Source organism: Salvia hispanica, chromosome 6 (assembly GCF_029641045.1).
Source record: "Salvia hispanica isolate PSC_SH4W2 chromosome 6, Shi_PSC_v1, whole genome shotgun sequence".
Classification (NCBI taxonomy): domain Eukaryota; kingdom Viridiplantae; phylum Streptophyta; class Magnoliopsida; order Lamiales; family Lamiaceae; genus Salvia; species Salvia hispanica.
In genome coordinates, this window is record NC_142697.1 from 43,463,994 (window position 1) to 43,480,733 (window position 16,740).

Genomic DNA, 16,740 nt, shown 5'->3' on the forward strand with positions numbered 1-16,740 from the left:
GGCAAAAAGGCCTGTGGCCTCATTAAGGGTCGGGCCCGGATCAAAGCCCAACCCGAATAAGATCTCACGATTCTTTTTATTGTAGCAGGACATAAAGTGAGCATGTCACAAGTTCTCATATCTTAGTATTAATGCTATGCCACAGAAGGGCAGAGAGACAGGAGCAAAATGCAACTAGCATCAGTGGTACCCACAGCTGCCTCTCTCTCTAAACAGGTACCTAATTCTATACATCGCTTTCTTGAATGTGTTGAAAATGTGCTAAGAAATTTGGAGAAAATTTTGAGGTTTTGCAGCGGAATAACTTCAAGATTTTTGGGGAGCATGAAGCAAATGGCAACTTGCACAAGCCAGATAAGGTAAAGCTGTTGAGATTCTTGGCCCCACATCTTGTGGCTGCAGTTGTAGCCTTATCTCCCATCTCCAATCCTCCTGGTAAGAAAAAGAAAAAAAATGTAGCAAACCTTATCCTTAATCTCTCCAAAGTTGCATATAATCTGCTTTGTAATAATAGCTTTATAGCTGTAAATCACATCTACTATTGGAGAATCTAGATGAAGCTGTGAATAATTTGATAAGATGCATATTTCCATAAACATATGAGAAACTGGAGAAAAATGACTGTTGATCTTCGTCTAGTGACGTTGCCATTCTGTTATCTTTTTTGGGCACAAATGTGCAGTGTCATTAGGGGAGACACTAGATGTGCATAAAGGCGCCACCTTGTTCCGTCGGTCTTGTATCGGATGCCACGATGCCGGAGGAAACATAATACAGCCTGTGAGTTCAGCTGCAGCAAAAAGGCTCTCAATCTTTTAAACCTTAGTGTCTTTCGACTAATTTGAATATTTTTCAGGGCGCGACGCTCTTCTTGGACGATCTTAAAAGGTAAACAAACAAACAAACAGCATTCTTTGGTGGCCTCTCTCTCTAGCTGAGTTGTGTGCTGTGTGTGTTATGTAGAAATGGAGTTGACACGGAAGAGGAAATCTATCGAGTTACATATTATGGGAAAGGAAGAATGCCGGTAAGTTTAATAATGAATCTACGAGGGTGTTTGGCTAAAGCGTATATAAGCTCAGCTAAACACCCTCTTAAGTCTCCCCGTTTTCGGGGTTGAGCACATGACCTTCTAGTCATGATATTCGTCGCTCGACCAACTAGATCAACCCGTCCCTGGGGTTTTCGATATTCAAACTTGACGATTGCGTTGCCTGTGGTGTAGGGGTTTGGACAGAATTGCACACCTAGAGGTCAGTGCACATTTGGGCCTCGATTGAGTGAAGATGAGATTAAATTATTGTCCCATTTTGTGAAGTCTCAGGCAGATCAAGGTTGGCCCAACATACAAAATCAAGGAGATTAGTGGCTTTTAATTCGTTTCCTATTGTAATTAATACGCTACTTTTTGCTATATTTTCAATATTTTATGTCAATAAAATTTTCATTTTCTTATGCTAAAAAAATGGAGGTTTGAATCACTATGAAAATAGTACTCACTACCTTATTGTGGGGTATGCGTAAATTGTATTTGAAAAATTTATAATGATAACTAACCTAACGAAATTCAATTGATTTATACATTTGATAAAAGACACAAGATCTTGGACGGTTGCCGCTTGCACATATTATTCTCTCCATTTTGGATTAAGAGAAAAAAAATTGATTATGACTACGATTGATGGCCCACAAATTAAAAATAAGTGAGACTAACTTACAAAATAGATTGTTCTAGCACTAAATTAGCAAAAATTAATATAATGTTAAATATTTCACAAATTGGCACCACATTATAATGAGGAGATATAATGAAAATATTAAATTAAAAAAAAAAATTAAGAGGGGCCCGGCTTAATCGACAACAACCGCAACGGACGAACATTAATCACATGAAAATTTCAAGGCTTTTTAAGCAAAATTAGACGGCAAAACCATGTGACTCCTATCATCCTATCCATTAATCAAGCATGATATATTAAAATACAAATTATCCCTCTCACTATATATACACAATTATAATTACTAATATTTATGAATGTGAGAGAGAATATGTGGTCCCTCTCTTCTGTTAGGGCAAGCTTTGTCTTTTATGACATTGTTTGTCAATCATGGACACCAACAACAACACCAACCTAAAGTCATATGTTCTCCCCATCTCTCTAACTAACCTCTTATTTACATTCAACCTTTTCAAATATCTTTAACCTAAATTAAATAAATAGTCCTCTCTAACTAACCTCTTATTTATTTACATTCAACCTTTTCAAATATTTTTACCATAAATAAATAGTGCGTGTAAAACATGGAGTATTAATGTAATGGCGTGAATGACTTCAAATTTCATTTAGTGCTAAAAACTAAAAAAACAAAATAATAAATTTGGTCAGATATGATAATTAAGAATTTTTTAAACTTTTAAAATTTATTTACATTAAAAAAATGTTTTAAAAGTGTAAAAATCGTTATACAATCTAAAATTTGACCAAATTTTGTGATTTTATGAATAATTATGCCTTTTCTCTTTAATATCTTAATGAGAATCCAATTAGCCACATAACATCATTATATTTGGAACGGTTAAATTAATTAAAAGTTGAAAAATAGAGATGTTATATGTCGCTATCGAGATTATCTTTTACTAAAGTACACGTTTTGTAAACAATGATGATATTACCAATATGTGTCACATATTTGATGGATTATATATGATTTTACTAAAAAAAAATTAAATCTCTTCATATAATTCAAGGAAAAACTTATCAACAGATTATTAACTGTATTTCGGTAGAACCAATTAACCAAATAAATAAATAATTAAACTTGAAGGATTCATGTATGCTACATTTATGTGTATAAAAACAAAGATTGACGTTTTCTTTTTAAGAAAAAAGTTAAAAACTCTTTGACAACGAAAAGAAAGTGTATAAGTTAAAACATGTGAAGCATTTCAACCCTTCACCTATTTAATAGCTAGACTTGGCAAAAATAAGGATTATTTTTATGAGAATCTTCAACTCTTTATGAATTTCTTTTTCTACATATATATGGTTGAGATTCACCATGCTTTGTGTATTATACATATTATACTATAGTTGAGTTGTTACTTAATCTGCGTACCCAAAAGAAACACGTCAACTACAATGAGACAAAATAGTTACAACTTTTTGGTCCAGATTGATTCATAGCTTCTACACTAATTTATATTGAATAATGTAGAAATATAAGAAAGAGGAAAAAAAAACAACTTTGCCACAAAAAATATCTATGTGCAGTGTAACTATATATGCTGAGAGGGTTGTCATAAAATGGATGAATATATCATAGGACATGATGTATGGATTTCATAAAATTCCCTAATATTGGAAAAAAATATTTTTAGAATTTAAAAGGCAACAAAAGGGGAGAAGTTACAGTGGAAGGACCATGAAATCTGTCTGGGCCAAGGACAAAGCTAGCCCATGTGACAGACCCAAGCATGCGCCATTTAATAATATACACATTTATTATTTAAATAAAATGCTTATTTTGGATCTGTTATTTCAATTAGCCCCACTTTTAATTTGTGTCCTACCTATGTTTTAGCCACAATTATTTAACAGTTACAGCTTCAATTATTTCTCTTATGTCAACTCTTCGTATCATAACTTTTTGTTGATTGGAATCAAAATTACTGTTTCTCGAGAGGAATAAAACTACTAAAAGAGTCTTAATTATGTAGAGATAAAGCATAGTATATAGCATAATTATATGAGAACGGTCATTAAATATTTTCAGCCCCAAAGATATAATCTGGCTTTAATTTGATTTGAGATATCTCATTCACATGTAGTTAATATATACTCCTATTTAATTACTTATTCTTATTTAAAATGTCTTTCTGAGACATTTAATATTTGTAATTAAAATGACGTTTAGGAATGTGATATCCCCTTTTATGCTTTTCACTGCTTCATTAAGAATAAACTATGCTTAATGAAGGTTCATTTGGATGCAAATTCGTGTAATTAATAGGTGTGCAAAAGACTAGAATTTCATGTCTTTTTTTTTATATTATATCCTCTACATTACACTATTTTTTTTTTAAATTCAAGTAGATTATACTTATTCACAATATAATTAATGTTCCATTTTTGTCATTTTGATAAGATTGGCAATTAAAAGTCTCATTTTTTCTAACTTTAGGTAAATGGACCATGCTCGTAGTCCATTAAATCATTAAACTTACACCCTACTATAAAATTAATATATAAAAATGAAATTCACATTTAACTAACTTCTTTTCACTACACCACCAAGTCAAAACGGGGCATTATATTACGGTAGGAGGGAATATATTTTAAGAGTAATTAATTAAAGCACTAATTACATACCTAATTAACATACATGCACCAATCACCTCATTTAGTAAAATAGTTGAGACTTGAGAACATGGGAAAGTGGTCCTATGCAAAGGCTTTGAGACAAGAGAGAGAGTAGTTGAGGATGAGATATCATATTAGAAATTAGAAGCAGTTTGGACAGGCAACAAATCAATGTCAATAGCTGTAAGAAAAGGCCACAAAAAACACAGCCATTAAAGCTCTCAACACACTGCACATTTTTCAACTTTATTCACCAAATTTTTCCCTTCAATCTCATATATATATACTCATATGCATGGCTCCTGTTCCTATCTCTCTCTTCACACACACAATCTCCCCTCTCTCCCTCTCTCTCTCTACAAATTTGTGTGTTGCTTTGAGAGGCTGAAGCTGCCAGCATGATCTGATCCATTTTTTTTCAAAACCTATTAATTTTTCTTTCCTTTCAATCCGTTCGAGCTCTCGGATTAATTAATTAATCCGAGAGCTCAATTTTTTTTGGAATTTTTTTTTTAAAAAGGGCATCAGGTCATTCTAGCAGCTTCAATCACTCACCAGCAACACTAGCTATGGATTGGCCATCTCTACGGTGAGTTCTGGTTTTGATTTTTGTAGTATATTTAATCGGGAAAGAAGGCGAAGATCTACGGTGAATGCATCTATTTTATCGAGTTCATAATTTATTTTATTTTATTGCATTTGATTTCAATGTGAATACAGGATAATTTTATGTTTTTGTGATAATTTAAAGCAATATTTGAGATATTTTTGTAAATGTAAATGCATATGATATGATAGGATTAGATTAGACTGTACATAAGGCATATAAATCCAGGTTTTTCATTCAAAAGAGAGGGACTGACTGTGGCGTGTTTGTCTGAGAGCATTTGGTTTTTGTGAAAAACAAGTCAAGAATCATCAATTACTCCGCCGGAGATACGGCTTTCCAAACACGACTTTACCGTGCCTCGCAGTTGATCTACCAACAGTCTCACATTTGGACCCTTGTGTAATATGTTGCTCTCAAACATGCAGATATTTTATTCAAATGTAATGTAAAAATTAGGAAAATATTATAAATTCGTGACGTTTTCTTGTTATTGGGTGTTATGTTGTGTATATTTGATGATATTTAATTTTATTTATAAATTAATGGAATATACTTGTTTATTTATGTACATGAATTTGGATTTGTTGAGATCTGGTGTAGTTATTACTACAACGTTTTTATATGGTGAAAATTTAAATAGGTTGTCTTGCATTCATTTATGTTTGCCTTCAAATTAGGGTATATACATGTTCTTGTCTTTTTATGTATCTTATCATTTCCTCAATTTGTTTGAATTGTCAAATTAATTACATATAGGTATATACTAAGAAATTTGATCTTCAAATTGTAACCAAAAAAAGAAGAAATGATTTTTAAATTAGGGTATGCTATAATATTCATGTCTCGTGTATTTCTTTCTTTAACTTATTACTTCTTCAAGTTTTTACCTTTTGTAACAATATGAATTACTATGATGAATGTATGCACACAATTTAAACACCAAATTAAAAAAGCATTAAGGTAGTTAAAATTAGAATGGATTTTGAAACGAGAGGTTTATAGAAAAATAAAAAATAAAAAATTGGTGGAGATTCATCACTAACAATGGATGATAGACCAAAAGTGAAAGCTAGCCTCAAAGGGTTGGGATGGTGATGCCACTTGTGAGCCACGGTGGGATCGGTCGATCCTATGTCCCCATCTAGACTCACCATTAATTGGGGTGGGTTGGGGTTGGAGTATGTCTTAATGTTACATTAATATGTTTTCAAATAAATTATACTCCCTATGTTCCACTCAAAATATTCAAATTTTTTAGTAATATGAGATTTTAGGAGGAGTAGTAGAAAGAAAAATGTAGTTAAATATTTTAACGAGAGGAGAGTGATTTATTTTCAAATATAGAAAATGAATATATCTTGAGTGTGACAAACTAAAATTGGAAAGTGGACATCGTGATTGAGACCGAATGAAATGAAGTACTACTACTATATATTGATTGTGGGTCATTTGTATAATAATTACAAATAAATGCTTGTTACGGTCTTTTAGTTGGTTTCTGCCACTCCCTCAAATGCATATAATGATAATTAAATAATAAACAGTCTCATAACTATCTATAAAAAACAAAATAATTAATTATTTGCAGCATTTAAGCTACAACGGCAGAACAGCTAGCTAGCACACAACATCTACCATAAATTGCACATGCCCAAAATTTGAACTTGCATCGTTACACAATCTATTTCTATCATATTTATTGAGTCAATAATTATCTATATATTTGTATTATGTTTGTCGGTCAGTCGATCAGACATCGCACTATTGCAGTTTAATTAGTAAGACGTTTCTTTGAAAAATAAATTGATGATTCAAACCGTCTTAATTTTGTGTGTATGTACGTGTGATCAACTCTTTAACATCAAACTTTATAAGTGAAAATTAATAAAATTGTCACTTATAATCATAGCTATGGAGATAATATTTTGTAAATACCAACATACATGAACACGCATGTGCCCCGACATAGAGACAGTATTGGCATTACAATTGGATTAATTATAAATTTTCAATTAAAAAATCAAACCCTAATTAGTGAGATTAGTGGCAGCTAATTGACTAGATTTAAGTGGAAATGAGTGACACGGCTTTTGATAAACTAAGTCAGAAATGAAAGTGGTTAAAGTAGATTGTCAGTGGACAAAATCAAGAAATAAGTCTTTGGTAACAAATCAATAACCACCACATGGCACATGGATTTGAATAGTTTAATGTTTTAATCAACTTTATGTTTGATTTTTCCAAGGAGAGACAGATTTTGACTTGTCAGCTGAAATTAGTGACATGATTAACTCATTTTCTCTAACGTAAATCATGCTAGCAGCCTCCATCATTTTTCATTGGAATTTGTTAATCAATTCAACTTTTTAGTAATACTAACTTATAAGCAAGCTAGTTAAGTTAAATATTTAAATATTAATAAAAATTAAGTGCCTACTTTTTTATTTTTAAATCGATTTACATGATTTGGGAATTGGGAATCAATCAGTCCAATTTTGAAATCTGAGTACAATTTGAGATTTAACATTTTATTGGGCTTTCATGATTATCATCTTATCTAACAGATAATATGACCGAAGGCCCACTGGACCAGCATAGGACAAAATTTCAGCCCAATTAAGTCCCCAAACATATCAATTTATAAATATGTACTCCTACTTATTATAGTCATTAATTTCAAATTATCATCCCAATTCTCGTAGAAAATACTGATAATAATTTAGACCGTAGGAATATTTGATAAACAGGAAACGTTATTAGACCGTAGGAATATTTGATAAAGATTAATTAAGTAATCAAACATAATCGGCAAGATCATTCTGGTTTATCCAATGAGTCGAATTTCAAGTTATCTATTACGAGTGCAAATTATAACTCTAGCATAGAAAAGAGAAGAAGAAGGTGAACAGCTCAATTTACAATACCAACTTATAAGTTTGTGGTTGGTAGACATAATTAGAATATTGTGATTAATAAAATAAAAATAAGTAATAAGAAAAAAGTTATTTTGTCAATATTTTAAGGGTTTGGTAGGCAATACTAAAAATCATAGAGCGTTGAATGCTCGTGATTTTCTTCCATAAACATTAAATAATTCCTGCGTTCAAAATTCTGTCAAAAATAAAAAAATAAAAAATGTCGCATTCCCTACAGTATCATCCAATTCGAACTAAAGTCGCGTTCAACAAATTTTCTCTACTTTTCCTTATGCAAACAGATAATTCTCTATAACATAAACAGAAGGGAAAAAACAGAATCAAATCCTTACTCTCAAGTATGGAACGGTGCATAATTGCTTCGTCATCCACGCTCAATCTCACCCGATTATCTCGTAAATCCATTTCAATTCTTCCTGCTAAGCTCCCGGGATTCTCTTCTCCATGGAGCTCGAGCGCAAATCCGCGGCCTCTGAAGCATATTCGAGCACTGCCCCCTGCTTTCAGCTGTAGAAGGAGACTGAGCACGAGAGCTGTTGTATCCGATGTTTATGAGGAGAAACAGTATTTCAAAGTCGCCGCGGAATCGACGGGTCCGGTTTCTTCTGATCGGCTTCTCGAAGTGATCGAAATTGCCGCCAAAACTGGAGCTCAGGTTTCATTCATTTAAGTTTTTCTTCTTTATATTTGTAACAAGTGTGTGGTGGAGAATAATTGGTAATGAAGTGTTGTTTTGATGACAAAATTGGATTAACTAGTATGCTAATTGAGAGCGTTGATTATTGCCGGCTTTAATTATCTAGTTTTTTCCCTTTCCATTTTCCATCAAGTTTATTGCGTGTATGTGTATGTTGTGTGTGTGTGTGTTTAGTTATAATTCTGAGATTGTTGTTTAGACTATGTTTGCTGGAAAATAATTTGTGATTTGGGGGATAACTAGACTAATATTTGGAATGCAAGTGTTGTTTTGGTGATCAAATTAGATCAACGAGAATGCTGCTTATTTCTATACTCTTTAATTATTCCCTTTTCCGTCAACTTCGTAATATGTGCATGTGTGTTTTAGTTATAATATGATATTATTTAGTAGTATATGTTATAAGTGGATACTCTAAATTTCTTCAATCTTTTTCAGGTGATAATGGATGCAGTGAATAAACCTCGAAATATAACATACAAGGGATTGACTGATCTGGTGACTGAGTAAGACTTGTTGTCATTCTGAATTTATTATACCTTTGATGGATGCATGAACCTGTTTAGGAGGCTGTTTCATGATTTTAGCTTGTGAGTGAATATTTGCAATTGTGCGTATAACTGTGAAAGACCAGCTGCTGATTGTTGTGTCACCAACATCTCTTTTATAGTTGCATTGTTAGGATAGAGTAGCTCTGCAGAGAAATTATGTAACTGAAGGTTCATTGTAGTATTTGGGTTGGATTCATTGCAATATTGACTACTGACCATGTGCCTTCCATCTACAGAATCACATCTGTTTAGATAAGATCAGCTTCAAATCATCCGTTCGATAAAAATTCTTGCATTATCTTAGAATGTTCTTTCTAGGCTATAATTTTAACTTGCCCACTGAACTAATATTCTGCAGCACAGACAAAATGAGTGAGGCTGCTATTCTGGATGTGGTAAAGAAGAATTTCCAAGACCACCTCATTCTTGGGGAGGAAGGAGGGATCATTGGCGACTCGTCTTCTGATTATCTTTGGTGTATCGATCCCCTAGGTATTCCTCATCATGCCCCATGCCATGGGCGTAACTACTGCTCTATAGCATGGCCACCCTTCTCATGCTTGAAATTGTGAATTTCAGATGCTATTATCATCATGATACCATACTTAATTATAGTTGGTGAATACATTAGTATTTATTTATTAGGGCTGACAGTATCCAACTTGACTTGAAAAGTAAAATCTTGAGTCGAACCATGGTTTATGTTTCTGCCTTTCTGATCTTATTCCAACTTTAATGCAGATGGCACCACAAATTTTGCACATTGCTACCCCAGCTTTGCAGTTTCTATTGGTGTACTTTACAAAGGAAAGCCAGCTGCTGCCTCTGTGGTATCTTTGTACATGCTTTATGATTGAATTTACAGATAACTTTGAGTTTTACAAGTATAACAGGATCCTGAAATGATCAGAGTTTGACAATGTTATCTTTTTCTGCAGGTAGAGTTTGTTGGTGGACCTAAATGTTGGAATACTCGGACTTTTACTGCAGCTGCTGGTAGAAGATCCTTATTCTTACTCTATGAAATTTGAAGTATATTTGTACATTTTTAGGTTAACTCAGTATTTATGAAATTCCAGGTAAAGGTGCATTCTGCAATGGAGAAAAAATTCATGTGAGCCAAACTGATACGGTGAGTTACCATTTATTAACGGCATGCCTGGCTTGATCTGAGTAATTTTTTTCTCAGCCAAACTGAATCATATCCCGTTGCAATTGCATCTTTGCATATTCTCTTATACCAGTTACCCTAATTAATACAAGGTTGAGAGATCACTTTTGGTTACTGGGTTCGGATATGAACATGATGATCCATGGGCAACCAATATGGAGCTATTCAAGGAATTCACTGACGTTAGTCGGGTAAACACTTTGTCTATCTACAACTACATGACAAGTTACATCTCAATTTTGTTCTTTTATATTTATAATAATGTGTAGAATTGAACTTATGCCAACAATCTCTTTTTGACTCCCAAATCCCAATATGTAGGGTGTGAGGAGGCTTGGTGCAGCAGCAGTTGACATGTCTCATGTAGCCCTGGGAATTGTAGAAGCCTACTGGGAGTATCGTCTTAAACCATGGGACATGGCCGCTGGTGTTTTGGTAATTTCTTCTCCCTCATTGATATCTCTTGGTAATTTCTCAGTGTGCTCTATTGCATCGGTGTAATAGGTATGGTAATAAATTACTCCTCTTTACTGAATTGAAGTAGATAGTTGAGGAGGCTGGGGGAACAGTTTCCTGTATGGATGGTGAAAAGTTTTCCGTGTTTGACAGATCTGTCTTGGTATCCAATGGAGTGCTTCATTCTAAGGTTGGTGACCCTGTTACACACTGATATCCAAATTTTGCTTTTTCTTCAATTTGTGATCCTATGATCAACCTAGGCTTGGGTAATAGTAACAATTAGCATATAACCGAAACATATTGAGAAGATAGTTTTGTATGATGAATTCCTTTTACATGATTTGTTGCAGCTTCTTGAGCGCATTGGACCAGCAACACAGAAACTTAAGGGCAAAGGAATTGATTTTTCGTTATGGTACAAGCCTGACAATTATCACACAGAACTTTGATATGGCCTACTTTGATGGCTTTTACTGTGGGGATCAGGTCAGTTTCTGTTTCTTTCTTTTGGAGATCTCCTAATGTGTGACCTACATGTGCTAACCTTGCATGAAATTCGTCTGCTACTTATTTTTTTCTTTTGTCATAGCTATAGTTTTGGCTTTTGGGTATATCTTGGAACTAGTTGTCGGAATTTTCAGCCTGTAAAATGGTCTCATGTAGTAGATTTAATACAGCGGTTTAAGTTCAACGCTGTAATAGATGCCAAATTTGTTTAAACACAAGACAAACAAACTGAAAATAAACAACCTATCTTGCTCCTTGAACACACATGAATGAGGACAACTAGAATTTGCTCCTTCAGATTATGTAAGTCTGAAGAATATGCAATTATTAGTCCACTCTTTCACTGGTCCTACTAAAGCAGAAACTTATACATCATTGTTATATGGAAGTAAAGATTATATGTTCAGTGAGAGCCCGATGTTTCTGAACTCAAGCTTTTGGGTGGATCTTCACTCCTTTAATTAATAGCCCTCTCTTCCATTTCCCTCCCTCATATTCGTATAAAGAGAACTCCATTTCTCCAGTCTTCTCAGTGGAGCTTTTGAATTCTCCCGCTGGGATGTCTATCCATCTCCCTCTTGGCTTCTCCATCAAATTTTCTTTACGCTCTTGCCTAGTTCCGTCGGGTAAAGTGAGTCTCAGATTCACAGGATCTTCCCATCCGTAAGCAGGATCCTTCAGCATCACAATGAATACAATTTCGTACAGTCGTCCTGGTGAAAGGTTTGCTACCTCAAACCTCCCATGCACCTCTAGCCAGCAAACATCGAGTAGTTCAGCAACTGCAAGATTCTCATCACTGCAAAATTATATGAATATTAGTACTTAGTTTCCTCTAATATTAATAAGTAGCTTTTTCTTTTGCTTTTTGATATGAGATGCGTATGTCTGATGATTTGTATTATAATTATATTTCTAAAATAAAAGAATTTTGTGTGCAGGTGTAAGCATCCATTCCTCGATAACAATTTTCAGGATTTGATCAAGGTCTTCTACCTTTCAAATACTTCAAAGTTGATCGTAGATTTGTAGTCTTACCTTGATTCTTTCAACAAGGGCCAATGCCAGAATCTTTGGTCCTCCGCCCAAGTTATCGAAAGACTTTGTGCAAAAATCATGAAGCAGTTGCAGTTCGACTGCTTGTCAACCCAGTACTTCTGCAGAACCAAAGTTTCTGTAAGACAAAGAATAAAAAAGCTAGCAGTAGCATGGTATGAGCGATGTCTTTTTCTTCTTTCTTTCTATTCTCATATGATTTAAACTGAAATTACATAATAGTGTAATTTATTTGAAATAAAATTTAAATTGAACATATACTTTACTGTTAATAAAACTAAAGAAAAAGGCGCATACTTGCCTTCCTCTTCTGGTTCAAGAAAACGCCCGTATAAAGCACTTCCAGGTTTGTTGTGGATATATCAACTGGTGAATCAGCATGCTTCAGAATATCTCCACTGTTATGAGGTAACGAAACTCGTTTGCTACTCTGATTTTGTTTGGCTTCACCCTTCTTGCTTTGTTTCCCATTCTTGCTCGATTCTTCGCCATTTGGCTCCAACTCCTGATCTTGTGATAACCCGGCACCCATTAAGGTAGACAACAGAACAAGAACAAACACTAGCTTACTGTTGGTTTGGCTAAGAATTACTGTTTATATAGAAAAAAAATGATGCTAACTAGCTAGGATCGATGCCCTCTATCTGACATTACATCGAACACTTCTTTTCTGTGTTCACATTATAAAAAGTGGCATATTTGTAGCTCAACTTTGTGCCTTTTGCTGCATTTCATATGTTTTGTCAGCATCATATTCTGATTCTTGACCTTTAGATATTTAAATGGTTGGCGATCTGTCTGCGGGCGCCGCGCCGCTCGTTATATTCTTATCCTCTGATGATGTGCTGCTGGTGTTGTGGTGTGGATGAACATCAGATCAACACCATGCTTCAGTTATTTTTTTTTTCATCTTCTGGGAATTTGATGCCATTGGTGTTGTCTGAATGTGGATAATATATTTATTCATTTATAGATTCTCTGAAGGATAAATATTTAATTTAGTCATATTGTCATTTAGCATAATTGCAAAAGGATATCCAACATTTTAATTTTTACTATAAAATATACTTGAAAAATACTATTTATGGACAATGCTGACATGTCCTCGCACATGTCTATTTAGGGGTGACCTTGACATGTCTTTTGCACCTTTCACGAGAGATTTCATCTGAAAATTATATTTTCGAGATATTTTAAGCTTGAAATGTTGTAGTAGATGATTTTCTGGTAACCAAAGTCTTGTTTGATAGACTCGGTACGTATATATAAACTTTTGGCGATATTCAAACTCGTAATCTTTCGTATAACACGTGTTTGCATGTCAATATTTTGAATCTAAACCCTTTTACACATCCCCCAAATATTTTTTTTATTATTGGCGGTTGTCCAATACTCCAATTGATATCTTGAACCATTTTATCATACGAAATATTCCTTAAAAATGAGATGAAAAATTATTTTGTAGTCGATACTTATCAAGATAAGGATTCTCGATCACAAAGGGGGGACAAACTTTTGGCAGTCAATCGATTCACATTCACAAGCTACTAGCTGTGACACTTTAGAATCTCTTTACATGTAGCCACGCAATCTTAAATGATCTTAAATATCAACCCAAATTTTTTTCCAAAATTTGAAATACTTATCATTTTGACAATTCATTTTTATTCCTTGCGTGGGTTTCATGTAAAGTATGGCCGTACGTGACAAGATGAGAGAGTGCTTTCCTCATTTTTCACTCAAACACCCAAATCAAAATAAGTACAGCATATACTAGTAGTATTAAATTATAAATATTTTTTTGCAACAAATAGTATAACTATTTTTAGATTAATTTGTTTTTCCTCTTTTTGTATTGCGATCAATGCCGTCAACTCTAATATGCCTTCAAAGTTATAACTAAATCAAGCAAAAATTTCAAATCCCACCGTAGCACTTTGGTTGCCAAACAACTTTAATACAAAAACACCCAATATATTATACTAACAAGTAAACAAGAGCAATGTTTCCTCACCATTGCATCACATGCATAAGAAGTAGGTAAGTAGAAAATAACCAAATCGATTATTGCATCAAGAAGAACACTGCAGATCATGATCATGTTAAACAAACATTATTTGTTCCAAAAAAAACTTTATTTCTTTGTGTGTGTGTGTGTGTGTGTTTGTTCATGGCAACTCTTTGACATATGCAAAGTGAATCTTGAGGCCTCCCTTCCACTTTCCACTCCAAACTTCGTACAACCCGAAGAAGACCTTTCGTTCACTAACGTTGTTTTGGCTTTGTTGATCGGCTTTCATCCATCTCCCTTTTATCTCAAACTCCCCCTTTTGATTAGGGTTTATGTTGATCTTGGTCCATGAGATCTTGCTCCCCTTCTTGATCATCATGTAGATCGGATACTTCCCCCACCCGAACGCGTCCGGATTCAACGAGACGCGAAACCCTACCTCACAGTTCTTGTTGGGATTCGTGTCGTCCACGACTCCTGTCACCTCTAGCCAGCTCACTTGGTGCAATTCTGCAGGCGCAGGCAATCCCCTGCAAAACCACACCATTATATATTTATATATTTATTTATTTTATGACCAGAGAAATTCACTAAATGAAATAAATTTAAATGCTACTCACTCTTTTTCGGGCACGGTCCAATATCGATTGTCGTTGCCCCAAACAATGTTGAGAGCCTTAGGTGGAATTATCATCGTCTTCACATCCTTATTTATAGAAAACACACACATAAAATAAATTTAAGTATGTTTACATGAAGAGAGATAAAGAGAGAAGAATGTGTTATTTTGCTTACCTTGGGGAATTTAAGTGAAGAGTTTCCTGAATGGTGTGGGCTTGAGTTGGAAGCCATTTTCAAAATCCAAACAAATTGTTGAAGAAAAAGTGGAGATAGTTCAAAATCAGATGAAATTCAAAGTTTAAGACAGAAATGAGTTTTAGTATGATGTTGCAAGATGTATACTCATTATATAGCAAACGATGTAAGAAGACGAAGCTTCGAAAATTATATATTACCTCATTTTGTAGTTAATTTTTTTGGGGAATTAACGTCGGCGGATTTATTTTATAATTTATAATTATATTCGCTTTTTTTATGACAATTGTTTACTGTTTCTAGAATATAGTAGAATCTTTGTCTTGGCTTTTAATGGGCTAAAGGGGAAATAAAGTAATAAAAAGATGAAAAAAAACTATTTTGGAATATTGAGAGATTGACATGCGTGAGGATATAGTTATTCGGTAATAATTTTCAACAAAAGAAATTGGTTTTATATAGAGTCGTAAAGAATGGAGTGCACTACTTTCTATATTTTGAGGGGAGGAATGGAGCAATACTTTTTAAAAAGAAAAAAAGTAGTAGTAGTATTTATCTTTGAAAAGCATAGAGCATATTTTTACTTGAGTAATGAATTAATTATGAATCATAGGATGATTTATTTATTATAAAAACTAGCTTAATTTGGGTAGTAATACTAATTTACTTGTCTCCAAATGGAATGAACTTACTTCATTTGTCCCTAACAAAAATGATGCTCTTTCAGTTTTAGTTTGTTAGAATAATATTATCATTTTAAAAAAAATAGAAATATCATTATTTTTATTTTATTTCGATATTCTCACGTAATGTATAAAATATCACTGAATGAGGTAATCTTCGTTGAAAAATGGAGGGGGAGAGTAATAGTTGTTGGAGTTTAACTAAATAACCAATAAACAAAGAGAATTGGAACACATTCATGAATAGAATTACTAAATTAATTCCTACACTAAATTCCAACATTCAACGAGGGTAAGTAATCGTATCCGAAAGCATATGCTATATTTTCAAAAATAGGAATATATACTAGCTTGGATACAATGTACACGTTCGTTTTTATCAAATATTTAATATTAGTAGAGAAATATGTACAGACTAGAATTTATTCAAGGACTATCATCAGTTTCTTTTTAACCAAAGGATAATTTATACTTTCAATCCTAAAGTGCTAATTTCTTGATAAAGAATATATCAAAGGGGGTGTTCACTTTGAAAGAATTGGATCAATTCTTGTGTTCATTTTCCACTAATTAATTGTTGGGGGCCTTACTATTGAGGTGGGGTCCGCACTATTCATGCTAATTGAGGAAGAATTGAATCTTGCAAAATCGGTAAGATTTGTATGTGCATTGAAAAGTGCACCAAGAAATGGACTTAATTTTACACATTTGCCTCACATTTTCACTTTTTCACCTTTCCACATTTCTACTTGGAGGAATAAATTTATCAATTTATAATTCTATTAAGTCAAAGTCTTTATTTTATAGTATAATATTTGGATCAATTCTTGGGTCAATTCTAGCATACGGAGTACTAAACAAGAGGGAATATATGATATATGT

The 16,740-nt window shown here is 33.5% G+C and overlaps 4 protein-coding genes across 5 annotated transcripts; 2 read left to right on the forward strand and 2 right to left on the reverse strand.

The window, feature by feature from the left end:
- The first annotated feature begins 18 nt into the window (after window positions 1-18).
- On the forward strand, window positions 19-1,466 carry CYTC6A (Cytochrome c). 2 transcript variants are annotated; one of them, XM_048103665.2, is made up of 6 exons: window positions 19-216; window positions 288-435; window positions 683-780; window positions 857-888; window positions 964-1,027; window positions 1,226-1,466. In XM_048103665.2, exons 1-6 carry the CDS (start codon window positions 169-171, stop codon window positions 1,364-1,366), a joined length of 531 nt encoding a protein of 176 aa, XP_047959622.2. In that variant the 5' UTR covers window positions 19-168; the 3' UTR covers window positions 1,367-1,466. The 2 variants fall into 2 exon arrangements, with proteins under 2 accessions (XP_047959622.2, XP_047959623.2); XM_048103666.2 differs by having other exon boundaries at window positions 297-435.
- A 6,738-nt stretch (window positions 1,467-8,204) lies between these two features.
- On the forward strand, window positions 8,205-12,606 carry IMPL1 (myo-inositol monophosphatase like 1). Its single transcript, XM_048104328.2, has 11 exons — window positions 8,205-8,562; window positions 9,043-9,110; window positions 9,514-9,647; window positions 9,897-9,985; window positions 10,094-10,151; window positions 10,235-10,287; window positions 10,419-10,517; window positions 10,648-10,761; window positions 10,871-10,972; window positions 11,136-11,271; window positions 12,234-12,606. Exons 1-10 carry the CDS (start codon window positions 8,248-8,250, stop codon window positions 11,232-11,234), a joined length of 1,131 nt encoding a protein of 376 aa, XP_047960285.1. The 5' UTR covers window positions 8,205-8,247; the 3' UTR covers window positions 11,235-11,271; window positions 12,234-12,606.
- Window positions 11,522-13,037, reverse strand: LOC125205417 (protein PHLOEM PROTEIN 2-LIKE A1-like). Its single transcript, XM_048104330.2, has 3 exons — window positions 12,650-13,037; window positions 12,331-12,449; window positions 11,522-12,091 (listed from the first exon to the last, which is right to left on the reverse strand). Exons 1-3 carry the CDS (start codon window positions 12,878-12,880, stop codon window positions 11,722-11,724), a joined length of 720 nt encoding a protein of 239 aa, XP_047960287.1. The 5' UTR covers window positions 12,881-13,037; the 3' UTR covers window positions 11,522-11,721.
- Window positions 13,038-14,389: 1,352 nt separating this feature from the next.
- Window positions 14,390-15,350, reverse strand: LOC125203739 (protein PHLOEM PROTEIN 2-LIKE A9-like). Its single transcript, XM_048102163.2, has 3 exons — window positions 15,155-15,350; window positions 14,980-15,065; window positions 14,390-14,889 (listed from the first exon to the last, which is right to left on the reverse strand). Exons 1-3 carry the CDS (start codon window positions 15,209-15,211, stop codon window positions 14,517-14,519), a joined length of 516 nt encoding a protein of 171 aa, XP_047958120.1. The 5' UTR covers window positions 15,212-15,350; the 3' UTR covers window positions 14,390-14,516.
- Window positions 15,351-16,740: the final 1,390 nt, after the last annotated feature.